This window comes from Helobdella robusta (assembly GCF_000326865.2).
Source record: "Helobdella robusta unplaced genomic scaffold HELROscaffold_1, whole genome shotgun sequence".
Taxonomy (NCBI): Eukaryota; Metazoa; Annelida; class Clitellata; order Rhynchobdellida; family Glossiphoniidae; genus Helobdella; species Helobdella robusta.
The window spans coordinates 1239037-1257213 of record NW_008703570.1 but is presented as its reverse complement, the minus strand read 5'-3'; the positions used below and the strand labels follow the sequence as shown (position 1 = coordinate 1257213).

Genomic DNA, 18177 nt, shown 5'->3' with positions numbered 1-18177 from the left:
CGCCTTGTTATGGAGTTTTAGTGAAAAGCTTGCTCACGCTTTTCAATAGCATTTTAAATTTTGCATTGAAGGATCGTCGGATTACTTTGGGTCTGTCTATTATTATAAATGTGGCAATTCATTAGTGTGTGGTAATCAAGAAAGTGAAATTTTGCTGAGTTTTTTTTAATATGACCATGTTTATTATATATGTATATACGTTATTTTACATTCAGTTATTAAAACTATTATTCCTAACTTCACCTCGAATCTCATGTTTATTATATTTTGAAGGAATGTATAATTTTGTTTTAATTCTTTCTTAATTCGCACATTAAATTAGTTATTTTTCAGTTACACGCCTATACTTTTCCTACTTGTATAAGTTTACAGTTTTAAAATGATGTAGCACAAAATTTTTAAAAATCTAAAAAATATATCTCATTCAAAAAATATAACAAAGTTGAAGTGGGAGTCTGTTTTAAAACCAAATTTTTTCCAGCTCTAGACATAAATATAGTAATAGTTTACCCATGTGCGGTTCGAAAAGATTATGACTCAAAAAAACATGATTGTTTATTAACATAAAGTCATAATGAACAAAATGTGGCTCATATAATATAGCCAAAATAATTGAATGCTTGCAGTTTAATTATCATTTGAACATACCTATTTTGGTTGTAAATATTTATAAAAATATAAAATGTTTCTTTCGAAATTTTTTGTCAAGAAATTCTTGAACAAATTACAGTATACAAATAGTTTTGCCAGATTAAAAATGATTGTTCATCCTATTCCTGCATTGTCTGATAATTACATGTATTTACTGATTGACTCTAAATCAAATGTATGTGCTGCTGTCGATCCTGTAGAACCTCAGAAAATTTTAAATGTGGTCAATAAATCCAACTTGAAACTGATTGCAGTTCTAACCACACATCATCATTGGGATCACGCAGGTCAACGCATTTCTTTTTTTTTTAATATAATTTTCAAAGGTCATTTTTAATTTTTCATTGCAGTTATTGTATGAATGCATGATTTAAGGGAGTTTAATCAGAGGTGAGCGACTGTAGCCAATCAGCCCATTTATGACATTTATGACCTTAAGCATCAAAAGGGAAATTTTGAATGTTACTCTTTTATCGACCTTCAACCAATGCAGTTCTCGAAATATTAGAGTCACGTGGTCATATTTTGCAGCTCCCACAACAAGCTTGGAAACACAATTCTGAATGAGCTGAGGCATAGATATCATTTTGTCATTTTAACTGTATCTTTTTGAAGCGATCTTTCAACTATCCTTAACATGCGCAACCGATTCAAGCAAATATTTGTAATGAATTTCACGTGATGATGCATTGCTAGCTGTGGGTCAAAGATGCAACCCAAATTGACAGCCTTGGAAGAAAATTAAATATCCTTATCATTAATAATAGCTGAATCGGTTTTAATTCATGGAAGCTGTTGCCATGTCCAAATTGCATTTTATATTGATTCTACTTTAAACGGTTCTAGACATCCAAGCATCTATTTTCGTCAAACATTTAATGAATTTTTTTTATTAATCTTTAAAAAATCATGATCTAACAGACGCTGAAACTATTACAGCATGCAAGGTGATAGTAAAAATGGTAACGAAAAAAAATAAATGAATGAATAAATAAAAAACGGAGAAAAAAAAGTTTAAACATGAAAAGTAATAAAAATAAAATAAAGTAATGGTATAAAAAGGCAAATAAATATAGTAATTTATTAATGGACTAGATAATGAGTTAGTGATCGATAAGTAAAAAGAAAACTAGATTGAGTAAATGATAAAGTTTTATTGAGTGCTAATATACTTTGTCTTGTGATGAAGGTTTTTTCTGATATGTTAATTCAGTGGGGACTTGATAGTCATGCTTGCGTTTAGTCATGTTTGCGTTGACGAAGGTTGTGTGTAGTAGTTTTGATTGGTGGTAGAAGAGGATGGTTGACGTGGTTGTTGTTATTTTCGACTTTCTTGAACAGTCTTGGATCGAGTGTGTTGAATATTTGAGTTGACAGTAGGATGTGACGCAGGCGAATTAATTTTTTCAACATAACTGGGAATTCACTAGGTGGTTTACTAACAATGATCTTTATATCATCAACATAAGCGGTACTATAGAAAGAAAACAAATGAATCAATTAATTGAAAAACATCTGCCGTGTATGAAACAAATAAAAAGGCCCAAATACAGATCCCTGTTGCACACCGGTAACGATCGGTTACATATCTGACAAATTGTTATTAAACAGCTCTTGTTGCGTTTGATCCAAGTAAGACTGAAACCAAAGTTTAGCTGTTCCCGATATAACAAATTGTTTCTCCAAACGGTCCGGCAAAAACAATCAAATGCTGCACTCATGTCCAAAAGCGCCATGATAGAGACATTTTTCGTATCTGTCACTGAAAATAATGTAGACAAAATATCCAACAAAGCTGTCTCAGTCGAGTGATGTTGTCTGAATCCTTAATGATGCACAGGCAGCAAACAATTTGTTTTAAATGGCTAACCAGTTCATTAGCAACTATTCGTTCTATAATCTTTGACATAAACGGAATATTTGAAATTGGTTTGTAGTTATTTTCATAGCTTGTATCCAACCCATTTTTTTAAAAAGAGGTATCACCAGGGCATGTTTGTACAAAACAAGAAATTTTCCAGTTCTCACACATAGGTTGATGAAACTAGTGATAAACTTTGAAAATAAGTTGAATTGCTTCTTGAAAAAGTGGGCAGGCAAGCAGTCGAGATTGCAGGTTTTAGACCGGGAATTAAAAATTATTTGTTTTATATCATCCCCGGTATAGTCAGCAAAGGCAGAAAATACTTTGTTGTTAAAATCACCACGAACAATTGTTATCATTAAAAGAAATGTGTTAAAAAACGCCGAACATGATGTGATTTTCATCAATAATTGCATTTCTGATAGTCTTAATCCAATATTCTATTAAGTTCAATTCAATGATATGTTTATTTAGCAAAGCTAGGAGACCCGAAGAAATGACTTGTTGGGCCACCAAAAACTGAACAAAAAATTATAAAAAGTTATTTTACAGTTCTCAATGAAGGGAAAAAACAACAACAGAAAAAAGAAAACGTAGTTCTGTACAAATAGAACAAAAGAAAATTCAAGACACATTCAACCGTGAAAATTAAATGATTAGAAACACTGAAATAATAAATAATTAAACAAACGGAAATAAAAATAAATTGTTATGCCCTCATAGTTTGAACAATATATATATAACAAGAAATAAATACATATAAACATATACGTACACAAGCATACACACATCCACATATTCAATAAAGAAACATCACAACACCCGCAATGTATGAGCATTCAGTCAACCAGAACCAAAAACTTAACGAAAACTAGAAAAGTGGTCAGATAATAACAAATCATAAATAAGATTTTTAAATATACCCATAGATGCAGAATTCTTAATATACGCGAGTAATAAATTCAAAAGACGAATAGAAACTTAAAAAAAACCGAATTTGAAAAAAGATTTAAACGTGGTGTGGGTAAATAAAAATCGGGTCTATATCTCAAAACAGTCGAACGATTATTAATTAGTCTACGTATTTGATTATTAAGAGATGGACTATAATTTAATCTATACAATTTATAAATGAATAACAATGTGTACAATGTAGCTGATTTACTTTTAAGATATTGTTTATACAGTAGTACTGACTGACAGGAGCATATTTATTAAGACCAAAAACAACAACAACACACGTTTAGACGACATTTTCCCCGAGATCGGGGGTTGCCGTTTGGCTTCCTATGATGAAACCGAAATACCCCTCGACGTCATTCACATCTGCCACTCGCCTCAGTATCACGCAACCCCGCTTTTACTCTGTCCTTCTCCACCTACTCTCTCCGTTCCAATCGCGGACGACCCCTTCCTATCACTCCTTCAACCTTGAACTCCAACGCTTGCCTAATCCCGACCCTTTCATCCTTTCTCAACACATTTTTTAATCAGTTATTTTTATAACAAAAAATAATAATTTATAATAATTGCAATAATTATTAATTAGAAAAATTTTAAAAGTGAAAATAATTCTTTATTCCATGCAAAGATGAGTCCGATTCCGTTGAAATTACAATACACAAAAATTACTAGTTATCTAGAACAAAAACAATAAATATCGGTATTGAAAATTAAAGGAGTGCAAAAACACCGCTCATATCAATTTATAGAATGTTTGCTGGTCGGATATTTTTTTACTTTCATAACTTTCATAACATCGTTATAGGGAAATTATTTTTGTTCTATAGAAACAGTTTTATATGTTAATTCCGAAGAAACATAAAAAATTCATAGATCTTACTGCTACAGAAGCGCGTTATAAGCGTCTGTGTATTCCAAAGTATCACAGTCAGATGAAAAATATCCGACTCCGGTCTCAAAAAATTTCTAATCCTGGTAAAAAATTTTGACCCTGACTCCGGGTTTTGACTCCCAGAACAAATTTTTAACTTTTGCATCATAATTTCACCATATTATCACTAGTAAATAGAAAATACTTTTAAAAACATTTAAAATCAGTCATTTTAATTGTTTTTCTAAGTAAAATTACTGTATTTTTATGTTTTAAAACATACTGAAAAATTTATCCAGCTTTTGCATCATAATTTCACCATTTCATCACTGCTGAAAATACTTTAAAAAACAATTAAATCTGTCAATGTAATTGTTTTTCTTAGTAAAATTATTATATTTTTATGTTTTTTTACTAACTGAAAAAAGTTATGTGATTTTATCAACATATTTTAGCATATATTTTCTGTATTACCTATTGCTAGACACATTTATTTCCCAAAAAACACCATCTTAAAAAAATTTCAGAAAAACCTTTTATTTTTAATTAATAACATTTTCTGGAGCCGAAGTCAGATGAAAAAATCCAATTTCGACTCCGGCCCCTCAAAAGTATCCGACTCCGGCCAAAATCTCCGACTCCTGACTTCGACACTCTGGTGTAGGTATACTAGTGTCGTTATTAAAAAAAAACTTTTATAACGCATTTTATGAAGTCACTCAAAGGCGCTATTAGACAATTGCAAAAACTGCCACTTGCGCATTTATTTGTTTTGCTTTTATTTTGTTTGCGTTATGTTTGTGTTGTGTTTTTAATAATTTTTCTGTTTTTTTAGCTAAATAATTAAAATTTATTTTGGAATTAATAAAAACAAAAATCAAACAAGAATCCAAAACAAGACTGATCATGAAATACAATTAAATTTTAACGAAAGAAACAAACGTGCAAATAAGCAACAAAATAACAGCTTGAATGACTACAAAAAAAAGGAAAAACAATAAATAAGTATCTAAATAAAAAAACTAATTATGTCATTATGTATAATAATAAATATAAACACAAAACACGCGCGCGCGCACAAACGCATACATTGACTTGAAAGTACAAATATCATTGCCTAATATATACAATAAATTTACATAATTTCCTACAAACCTTTATAAATAGTATATATTATCCTTCAAGTGGCTGGCCAACATTCCGGGGGGCCAACATTTGCTGCTGACGACCATCTTTTCAACAACAAAGGCAATCTTTCGATTAAAACAATGAGATTTACTGACTTATTACACAAAAGCTCCGCCTCCGGCCCACCGTAGATCCGCCACTGTATCCGCTCACCAACAAAATCACCGGTAGATAAATATAAATGTAATAAATTTACTTATCTTAACAAAACGTAAAGTAGAGAAAAAGACATACAGTATAATAAAAACTAATAGATAAATAAATAAAATTGTTTGATCACATATGAAACATCTCTTCACTCAAATTCATCTTAACAAATACAATTCATCGATATGTAATGTACATCATAATAAAAACTGATGAATAAAATTAATTTGACCCATATCATTCAGAAGCATCGCAAACATATTAGAACCCATACCAAATTATTAAAATTCATTCATAAACATCTGCAAATAAATACTATCAGGCACACGCAGTTATTCAAAGTCCTGTACATACGTACAATTCTTCTTCATTTAAGACACACATATGTATATACAATACGGGCAATATTAATTTGACCCATATCATTCAGAAGCATATCATTCAAAAACATATATTATTCAGTCCCGTACACACGTACCTTTCATCTTCATTTAAGACAACTCATTCATTTTCACATACATACAATACATACACCGACGTTCATGCACATACCAAACGCATTTACGTACAATAGTTACTTATTTACTTATGATTCAATAATATTATATAAATATCCATTTATATCCAAATTTATCCTCCTATATTCATCATATATATATATCCAATTATGCTATAGATGTTCGATTCTCAACATCAAACTAAGTAATAAATTAAAATAAAAATTTATATATATATATATATATATATATAAACGTGCACACACACACAAATTCTGTGTAAATGTGTGTGTATTGTGGGTGCGCGTTTGTAATTGGAAAACTTGAAAAAGAAACTTTGTTATCTGATAACTTCGATCGAATTCAACAGTATATATAAATATAAAAAAGATGAAGTGCCGATTTGTAAATAAATTACAAAATGAATAGATGTTCTTCTGCGTCACTCTTCTGCTTTAAACTGATCTCTTTTATTGTTCTGTTCTTTCTCTGTTTTGTTTTATCATTCTGTCCTGTTTTTGTACTTTTTTGTCTCTGTTCTGTTTTTTCGTTGTTCTGTTTTTTTATTGGTCTGTTTCGCCGTTGTTTTATTGTTTTTCATTGCTATTTATCATTGTTCTGTTTTATCATTGTTTTTTTTGTCATCTTCTGTTTTGTCTTGTAGTGTTTTGTCCTGGCACCTTATTTCTATGTTAAACACTTGATATGAGAATTGTCACTACCTGACTACTTTTTCCGCACTTTCTTACACAATCCTAGATCATACGGTCTATATCAACGTCTTCATCGATGTATGTTGTTATTTTCATCAACATTTTTGTTATCATTGTATTATTATTACTAAACTTCTCAGTCGTTACAATAGTTCCTTTTGTTCATTCAGGTGGAAATAATCACTTGGCTGCTCAATTACCAGGGTTGAAAATATATGGAGGAGATGAAAGGATTGATTCATTAAATGCGAAAGTGCATCACAATCAGATAATAAATGTTGGCTCATTAATTGTAAAATGTCTCTTCACACCTTGCCATACAAAAGGACACATGTGTTTTTATGTGCAGGACAACAATTCTAATGAACCAGCAGCTGTTTTTACTGGGGACACCTTATTTGTGAGTGGGTGTGGTCGATTTTTTGAAGGAACAGCGGAACAGGTATGGTTGAAACTTATTGTTTCATTATTTCAATTCAAAATGTTCTACCGAGTAAACCCTTGCGGGAAGGTTTGTACAATAACGATGATCTTACTGATGTAGTTTTTTGATGATCAGAGCAGTGGTGGGTGGTTTCTGGCTATAAATAATTAGTTTGTCTACAAACCATCATTTATGATAGAATAATTAACAAAAAAAATGTTGCAATAAGCAAAAAATGTCGCAAATTTTTTTAACCAAATTTTGGCCATCCTTTCAAATTTTTGGCTTCAGCAATGATGATGATCATCACAATGGTGTGATTTTTTTTTCTTCAGATTCTGCACATTGTTACTTTTCATTAGATGATCATTAGAATAAAGCATTCAAAATATGATCTACTAGATTTAATTGCAAAATATTTTCAAAATAAAACAATTGAAAACACTTTTTAAGTTTTTTTTATTGAACAAAATAATTTTTGAATTTGATCGAATAAAATAGCTTGTTTTGCAAAAAAATAATAAAAATATATAGTTGTTATAATAACAATTTGATATTTTAAAAAACGCGGAATGTGATGCTATGCCACTGCCCGACAGAGTTGTTACACATTTCAAAAACCATTCCACGTTTTTTTTTTAATTCCAAATGGTTTTTATAACTACTACATATTTTCTAATATTTTTTTTACTAAATATATGCTAATGGATCAATCATAATATATACATTTTTCATACAGATTTAATAAAAACATGGATTGAAATTGAATTTTAAACTAAATTGTTACGTGTGCTAGAAGCTGATTAAAATTGGCAAGGGGCGTTTGGCAACTTGCGTTTGAATGTTTAAATGCTTGCCAGGACTTGATAGAATAAAAATCTTTTTAAAAATTACTTTTTAAATATTTTTAATTATTAAAATTTTAAAACACCTCAAACTAAATTTCGCAATAATATTTCAAATTGATGCTAGGGAACGGATAGAAAGTCGATAGCAAGTTAATAAAAAAATTCACAACTTAAACTATGCAAAAAATATTTTAAAAATTGATACAGATGTACGAAGCTTTGACACAGACATTAGGAACTTTGCCCGAGGACACTCTTGTTTATTGTGGCCATGAATACACTTATAACAACCTACTTTTTGCATCTTACATCGAACCGGATAATCAACATTTGTTAAAAAAATTGGAATGGGCCAAAGGTAAACAACGTAAAAATGAATTTACAGTTCCCTCTTCAATTAAAGAAGAATTGTTAACCAACTGCTTCATGAGAGTCCACCATCAATCAATTCTCAATTTTTTTGGAACTCAGAACCCTATACATGCCATGAAAATGTTGAGAGCCAAAAAAGATAATTTCACTCCACCTAGTTGAATTTTGTGGCATGAAAATTTTTTATTTCTGTTTTTCAATGATAAATAGATGACAAAACATTTACATTTGCTAGAACAAGTTACTATTTAATTTAGAGATGCTTCGTTTGGGTTTTAAGCATTTGTGTTGTGTTCTAGTTTGGCTTTTCGCGTATGTTGAAATATATCAAATAACAAATTAATTATTTTCAGATTTTCCATTTGTTATTTTTGTCATGGTTCCGTGCCACATGTAATACATTTTTAAATTTAAAATATAACTCTGGGGGTAAAAGTTATTCGTTTCTGTTGAAAATAATTTCTGGAATTGTTTTTGATTATAATTCAGTATTATTTTCACTGACTTTTTGGTTAAACGCTGATTAGATTAAAATGGGATTTTTGAATCTGAGCTAAAAACGATCATAAATCGATTTAATAGATTAATGAAATTGAAAAATACCAGTAAATGATTGATTGATTAAAATTAAGTAAATAATTGGTATATAAAACACTTATTACATCTTATATAGTGACTGATAATAATCGATTATTATGGTATTATTTATAAATTTAAAAATTCTTATTACTCATGCTTTCGACAACCAAATTGGTAGGTTTTGTTGGCCCCTCTATGGCTGCAACGAAGTTTCTGATAGTTTTTACTCGTTAAATAAAGTTTTGAATTCTTCGGACGTTTGCATATATTTGAACCCCCACGTCCTTATGAATAATTTTGCTCATCACTGACTTTTGCAATTTTTAAAATTTTTCGTGCTCAAATATTTAATGAGACCGGATTAATTACTATTAATACCATACGGGGATTATTCTAAAAATGATGGCGTTTGTATTAACTCTAAAATATAATGACAGTAGATTTGAGCATCAATTTATCAGGTTTTAATCATTATAGTCAAATAATATAATTTATTACATTTAAAAAAATACTAATTCAGGGAATTGACACATGATGTGTCAATTTTCAGCTTTGGGAATATGTTGATTGTTGGTACATTAAAATTTTAGTATTCTGCCTTCGGCTAAATTCATCGTTAAATTCATCGTTCAATACATCTCTGGATTTTACTATAAAAACATGGGTAGATATTATATATATCCATGTATAAAAATTAATTTATAGCGCTTGATATAGAAATATATGCATCATTAGAATTCCTCACAATTTATTGTTTAGAAAAATAACAATTAACACTCGTCTGCCATTCAATCAATCAATTAGCCTGTAAAGCGCTATTTCCGCGATGTTCAACAACGCTCCTTAATGAAGTTTGCTTGCATATGTGTCCTGAGATTCGCTCTGAACTTCGTAAGTGATGGAGAAGTAGTCAGAAAAGTAGGTAGAGAGCTCCAGAGAAAAGGGCCAGAAAAAGCAAAAGCAGATTTAGCAAGAGTGTTTAACACGAGTTAAGAAGTGAGAACAAAAAGACGATCGTAATCCTGGGCGTTTAGATTCAATTAATATATCTGATAAGTACTTAGAAAATAATTTAGATTGAGTCTTATACATAAATGTGCAAATTTAAAAAATTATTCTATATTTTATAGGTAGCCAGTGCAAGAGAACAAGATATGTAGATGTATGAGAAATGAAGGGGCACGAGCAGCTAGACAAGCAGCAGAGTTAAAAGCTTTACTTAAAGGATAGAGTGTAGAATCAGGAAGACCATAGTAGAGCGAGTTACAATAATCAATCCTAGATAAGACTAACGAAGTAACAAGAAGGAGAAGAGTAGGACCGTCAAGAATAGGCAAAAGTTTTTTATTCTACGTAGATGAAAGTAAGAACTTCTAGCAACACTATTAATCTGAGAAGAAAAAGACATACTAGAATCAAAGGTAAAGCCCAGACTACTAAACTTGTGTGAAACATCAAGAGTTTTAGAATCAGGTAAGATAATCGGAGGAATAGTAATAGAGTGTTTAGTTTTATTAAAACAAATTAATTCAAATCTAGAAGGATTAAGCTTAAGACACATAGAGTCAGACCATGCGATAATTGAAGAAAGACATAGAGATAGATTATGAAGAACACTATGAGGTTAGATGGAAGAAAAGAAGTATAAATATAAGAATCATCAGCATATAGTTGACTAATGAAAGAAAGAATATACATTCTAATATCTTTGATTATCCTTTATAAATATTTATGAATGTCCTACCCATTGTCATTTATGATTCTACGTAAAGCTCGCAATGGGAAGAATACGAACCATATCCAACCTGAAATTTCACGGATGCCATTTAACTGTTGTTTTTAAATTATCGTTGAAAAGTTAATCGAGCAGCACCATACATTTCTTTAAACGATATTATTCATTCAATTTAGCTTATGGCATAAGAATTGAAATCAGCAACAATAAAAATATAAATGTTGAATGTTGAGTTTCAAGATATATGAATAATAACAACGAACAGCAACAATAATAATAATGCAGCGACTAATAAAGTCCCAGTTGCACATTCTCAAAAGAAGCGCCCAAATATTGTGAAGTTTATGGTACAGGAATCCTCAAGATAAGGCTGTCTGCAACAGCAATGATGCAATATTATGACGAAAAAGCTTCCAGGTCAACGTTCAGATCAAGTAATTAATTCAATTTTTTATGTAATTCAATGGGCTCAACAGATAAAATGATTAACAGTTTAAAAATACTTATTTTTCAGATGTTTTAAGTTTAAAAACATCAATAGTGAATTGGGTAGAGTGGTGCTTTTGTGGTGGATAAATAAACAGTAATCAGTATTTTTATTGAAACTCAGTAAAACCCAGCTTTTGCACATGAAAACACCTCTTAGAAAATGGACCAAAAATTGGCGTGGTAATTGGAAAAAAGATCGACATCGTTATTTTGATCCCCCGTCTGGTGTCTAGATTCGCTAGTGGGAGGCCTGCCAAAGACATCGTTATATGATTCATATGTATGACACCAGAAAAAAGATACTAAATATGCTGAAATATTATGCAACTAACTCATCAAAATAAATAAATCTTTTGAAAATGAATAAAAATTATTAATAAACTATAAAAATAAAAAAAATTTAATATTTGACGTTCATGAAAACTTAAGAATGACAAATAACTCTAAAGCGCACAGTTAATGTGCCCGGGTGCGTTCGTGGACCAGTGTAGGTATTCTAGATATATGAGATCCGTCCCTAAAGGGCGTAGATATAGAAACTTGGGGTTCTCTAGGTAAAACCCTAATATGATAGATGCGGTTGAGCTTTTTCTGTGAAGAAAAGACTGGATCCACCACTTTATCCGATCGAATTTTTCAGGTATGTCGTCAAACTTACTACAAAATAGAATAAATTTTATGTTACTGTCACGAACGATTACAGTCTCCCAAATATGTTTGACACTATTACGGAGGAGATGAAATGAAAAGATTGATTCAGATTCTAGAGTAGCGGTGCATTTCTACCTAATGTGTTTTTAAACACTAAATAAGACAAACTATTTTCCATAAATATTTAATTTTGCGTTTTGCAATGTGTATCTGTAGAAACTTGAAAAAAACGATGAAACCGGGCGAAGAAAAAGATCGAGCCGGGGAACGTGCATAGGAAGAAACAATGTTTACATCATTGCCTGCAACGCTATTAAAAGAAGGCACTACTATTTTTAGAAGTTGTTTTGAAGCAAAGTAGCCCGGATGTAAATTAATGGTGATTAAATTATTATTTGCATCGTCGCCAGTTTTCATTTTATCATTTTGTTTATATATTTAATGGAGGAGAGTCGTGCGGAGATATTTTAAAAAATATTGTTGGCTTTTTTATAATTTACGTTAGACTGGCATAACATTTATTTATTATTTATCTCAGCTTTCCGTAATAATGTAATGTAAGAGAAGTAAGTGCTGTATTGTATTGTATTCAATTGTGTTGTCTGTTATATTATATTACAACACAGTATCTGGTAGTGTATAATTTATAATAAATTTAGTCACTAAATTTTAGTTAAAAAAAACTAAGTGAATCGATTTTTGGTTTTATCTTAATTTTATTTTATACATCAGAATCAGCCAAAAGAATCAACAGAGATTTCTAAATGAATAAGATAAATAAATATTAAAATAAAACTCAACATTTGTGTTTTAATTTTTACTGCTGTTATGATTCTAATTGCAATTTTACTTTAAATTTTTTTATTCTTAAATTTAAAGTAAATTATAAATATAAATTATATTATTAAATTAATTAAAAAATGCAAAATAAATATCAACTTAATTACTTTTCATAAATTGAATATTTAAAAGTTTGAAAACTCCATTTTGGTTTTTTGTTTGTTCTCAAAACTTGAAACCAAAAACTTACTAGCTTAAAAAACCATCAAAAGTTGTGGAATAATAAATGATTAAATAATTAATTATAAATATTAATGGATACCACAAATTTGAAAAGTGAGATGTCACGCCACAGCACTTTAGAACTGGCAGATGTGCAAAATGTTCAACCAAAAACTGGTCAGCAAATCAATTGGAGTGCTTCACCAAAAAGAACATTAACCACAGAATCTAGCTCTGGATCAGGTTAGGAGTGTTTGTAGTGTTTGTACTATACTATAACTATACTAGTGTACCTGTGTGTGTACTGTAAATGTATGTATAGTTTATGATAGTTATGGAATGTAATTGAAAGAAAATAACAACTTAATAATGAAGTTGAAGCAGGTTTCTTATTTTTTTTTTCTGGGTTTGTGCCACTTTTCAGTAGTGTTTAATAATTTAATTGTTAATTTTATGCAAAGCTTAGGAGAAATTGGGTTACAAATCATAACCTACACTGCACATGAAAATTAAAAATGTTAAATAAAAATTAGATTCATGTATTTTTATATCAATGCATATTTTTATTTAATGGTTAATAAATATTTAACAGTGACTTTTTTCTCTCATAACACTAATAACAAAAAATTGATGAATATTAATTATTCTTTATTTTGTGTGTTATATAAAAAAGTAAAATGTATTTCATTTAAATTAATTTATTTCACAAATTTTTTTATATAGCTTGAAAGCAAAACTAATTTATGATGTACTTTATTTATTTTGTCTAAGATTATTTTTTGATACTTATAGCCTCTATTATTCCAGAATTAATTATTAATAAATGTTTATTTTCTGTAGACTGTGGTATTTGTAAAAGCTTTGTAATATCTTTTATAAAAAAAATGAGTTATAGGATATTTTATGAAGGTGTTGAAATAGCAAATCAATATAATCAAGATATGTTTACAAATATCTAATAAGTTTGTGTAAAATATTTTTTGAAATTAATGATGTGTCGATAGTTTTTTTTTGAACTAATGAAAACAAATGGAAAATAATAAAGCGCTACATAAACATGTTTTAATTTCTTCATGTTGTCATAAACCTAAAAAAGGTACCATATATTTATGGTTATTATTGATGCTCATGAATATTTATTACTAGCAGATATATCAGTAGACAAGGATATTATAGAAGATGGAGCGATATTTAAATGCCATTTTAAAAGTTGTACATTAACAAGGCTGACATGGAGAGAGGACACTTCTTCTTTGTTTTATCACTCTTCTATGTCATGCATTGGTATTGTGCACTGACCTGGCTTGAGTGTACATCAACTTTGGTTTAAAATGTTGGGCTGCATTGCCATTGATAATTTATATTCACCACCAATCAGTGGGTTAGTCATTCTTGTCTAGTTTAATTTTATAAATTGGAAGTTCTATCAGGCCATGCTTATATTCAATTTGTTTTAAAAATTTAGTTATTTCATCTTTGTGGTTGCAAATTGATTCAATAGTTAATAGATTATTGGATATTTAATATTTAGCTCACTTGATGAAATAAAAATATGTCATATGAGATCAGATTTTAATCACTACCTCTCCTCCCACTGTCTCACTAGATCTACTACAAGCAACTTACTCACCTCAGCTTGACTACTTTTCCAACTTTCATTGTAATATTTCAATCACCAATTGTATGCCATGAACCACCTGTTCTTTTGATATCATTCCAACTCCACCTTCTCAAACAATTGTAACACCTCTTTTTGCCTGTAATCCAAAATGATTTTCTTGATTTATTTCTTTTTGGTAGTTTTGGTCCCATTTCAAATCTTCATTAATATCTAAAGTTTTTGAAAGAGCTGTAACAGTTATATGCTTATTTATCTGCATATGCTCTATCACCATCCTCACAATCAGATTTTCAAACGGGGTATAATGCAGGACTCTCAACTATATAATGACCTAATCTCTACCTTTGATTCAAGTGTCATTTATCTCCTTTTTTGTGTAAACCAATTTAGACCACATTTAACACTTTCACATATTTTTACTCTTACATTAAGCATCTGCATCTCTAATAATTATTCTCATTATCAATCAAGATTTCTTGTATCCTTATTCAATTCAATATGCTGGCAAAGTACAATTTAAAGTTTGCCTTTTAAATTTTTTTATAAAAATTTTTTAGAATTTGTTGAATTTATTAAAATTAAAAATGAAACTATTATATAAATTTCCGCGTATAAGTCTATTTTGATTATTCACAAATCATCTTCAGTGCAGCCTTGGTTTATATGAGCTCATAGATCAAGGAATGATAGTTGAATTAATTGATGTCATTTGCTTCATCCTTGTTGGTGTCGCTTTTTTGTTCCTCATTGTTGTTGGAGTTAGCATTATCAAGGCATTGAGTTGGTTGTGATGTAATCATTCTTTGTTGGATGTTTATTTGTTGTTTATTGATGTCTATTTGGACAGCTTTTGCAATTCTTAGTGTATTGCACACATTAAAACTGCATGCGTGCGTGTGTGTGTGTGTGTGTGCGTGTGTGTGTGTGTGTGTGTGTGTGTGTGTGTGTGTGTGTTTATTCTTATTTGACTGGTCAGGTATTGTTGTTATTCGATCCTTATATCCACAGGGAGGGTGTTACTGTTTCAATTTAATTATTATTAGTTACTATGAATTACTGTTGTTGTCTAACAAGTTACTGGGTTGTTGCAATGATATCATTTGTTTAGTTTTCACTAAGGTAGTATTTTTCTTTTTTCTATCAATGAAAAAACTTTTTTTTGAATTCGCATGTTAATAAATTTTTTTTTTGTATTCTTTGCCACTAACATCATATATTTCAAGTCAATGTGATAAGCTGTTCACAAAATGTTATCTTGCTTTAAAAATTTAATGTTTTTTTTTTCTTACTGCTATAATTCTTGAAAACAACAAAATTTATGGTTGGACTAAGACTTAGATTCTGGTTAAGATTAGAGTTGAATTGTTGTATTAACAATTAGGTTTAGGTGAGGTGAGTTCTAAATGTAAAGAATCAAATCTTTCGGCCATCAGAATATTTTACGTTAACTTATTACTTCATCTTATATTTATTAAAATGCTTGAAATTAATATCACTAATTACTTTCAGCTATCTATATCCTTTGTCTTATGTTCATCCAATATGATACAGAATAATTTGTATATTGTTAAATTGTTATAATACATTCCTGCAGGATGTGACAAATATGATAGTACCACCAACAATTATGAAGTTTTCAAACAAAGTTTTTGAAATTATTTATTGTTCATTCAATATATTTTGCTCTTCCTGCTTTGCTATATCTGCTTCTTATTTTTTGCGTTTTTTAAGTTTGCTGTTGTAACATTTTTGTTATTTTGACAGAATCAATATGAGACAACTTACTTAATTTGTAGTTGGTAGCAATTTAAAAACATTAAATTAACTATCTCCTTCTGACTGAAAAATGTCATCATTTCATTTTTTATTTCTGATTCAAAGTACGAGAACTTTTATAAATGTTCTGAATAAATGAAAAAATAATTTTTTTTAAATAATTTAATATAATATATATAATTATATAATGTAATATAATTTTGTTTTTTGTAATATAATTTTGAAAGGAACATTTTTGAACTGGCTTGACATCAAAGTTGAAAATTATAGGGTATAAGATGGACATAAAAATTAAAATTGGTTGAGACTCTTAGTATATAAATCAAATAATGCACTGCATCGTAAATTAATTTGCTGGACTAAAGGATAAGTCCTCCATTTCACTTTCTTATATCAGTGAGAGTAAACGAAATTTGAACAAAGATAGCATTGTGAAGGAATTTAATTTGCATTCCATGCATTGATACAAGATTGTTGGGAATTTTTTTTTCTGAGAATTTTTAAATGAAGTTTACATAACTTATGGACTGAAAAAATATAATCACCCTCAATAGAGACTGCCCTTGCATGCATGTTTTTGTCAATATGGTAGTCATAAACAGACCATCTGTGTTTATTTTTGTTATTTATAATCAATCATATCTTCTTGTGAATTTGTGTTATTTTTTTTCAGCCTTTTATGTTCATTAATTGCTGGCCTATGAAAACGCTGAGCGTTTATCTTCAATTTTTCAAACAACTGATTTTGTTTTCTGAATAACATTTATTTATGAATGATGGGGATGGCAGAAATATTTCATCTATGTTTCACTATTCAATTTTTTTTGTTATAGAACGAAACTAAAACAAAAGTTCTTTTAGAAAATGAACTTAAAAGAGTCATGGTGTAAAAATTTTAAGTAAAAAAGTTAAAATAAAAATACCAAATGAATTTGCATAATAATGAATAATTTTTTAAATATTTCATCTAATTTAAGTAAAAGCTTAACTTATATATTCAATTTTATATTTTAATTGATTTAATGTTGTTCAATCTTATAACAAAATTTTTGTACTCATTAAACATTCTACTTTTGAAGTTTTATATATTTCAAGTAAAAATAGAATTCTAATTGGTAGCTAAAAATAAATCTCACTCTTTAGGCGCTATCACAAGCTATAAATAGATTGGCTTACTTGCTGAAATGTTGTAACTATGGCAACCAATAGCAGATGATGGTATTTTTAGAATCCATTTCAATTCTATTTCAATTCATTTCAATTATTGTTTGCTCTGATTCTTCACTGCAAAATTTTTACTCAATGTTACTTAAACTGTGCAAAAAACTTCAAATGTGATGGACTGTTGTGACTGTTGTGATTTGTAATTATTATTTATTCAATTTTTGCAGAAGAGTTTAGGGGACAACACAAATATGTATATTGTATATCTAGATAACTTGGAAATCCAAGCTCTCAATGCAAACTCTATTTTTACTGGTTTCAATGTCATTATTATTCAATTTTTTACTTCAAATTTATTAAGGATTTTTTTCAATGGCCTGATTCAATGTCATGTTTATGGACATCCACATACATCAAGCAAACATCTGGCTGTTAGATTAGATGGATGCATGTGAGTGTGATGCATTTTGAACATATATAATATTTTGACCAAATATTCTAATTGTTTTAATGTTTTAATTGTTTTGATGTTAAATTTCTACATTTTGATTATTTTAATTTCAATATGCAAATTTAAATACAAATATACAAATACAAATATAATGTTTTGTTTAACTTTTGA

The 18177-nt window shown here is 29.3% G+C and overlaps 1 protein-coding gene across 1 annotated transcript; it reads left to right on the top strand.

Annotated features, from left to right (window-relative positions):
* Window positions 1-757: 757 nt before the first annotated feature.
* HELRODRAFT_155548 (hypothetical protein) lies at window positions 758-8700 on the top strand (the record flags this gene model as incomplete). Its single annotated transcript, XM_009010506.1, has 3 exons — window positions 758-938; window positions 7065-7336; window positions 8374-8700. 3 exons carry the CDS (start codon window positions 758-760, stop codon window positions 8698-8700), a joined length of 780 nt encoding a protein of 259 aa, XP_009008754.1.
* Window positions 8701-18177: the final 9477 nt, after the last annotated feature.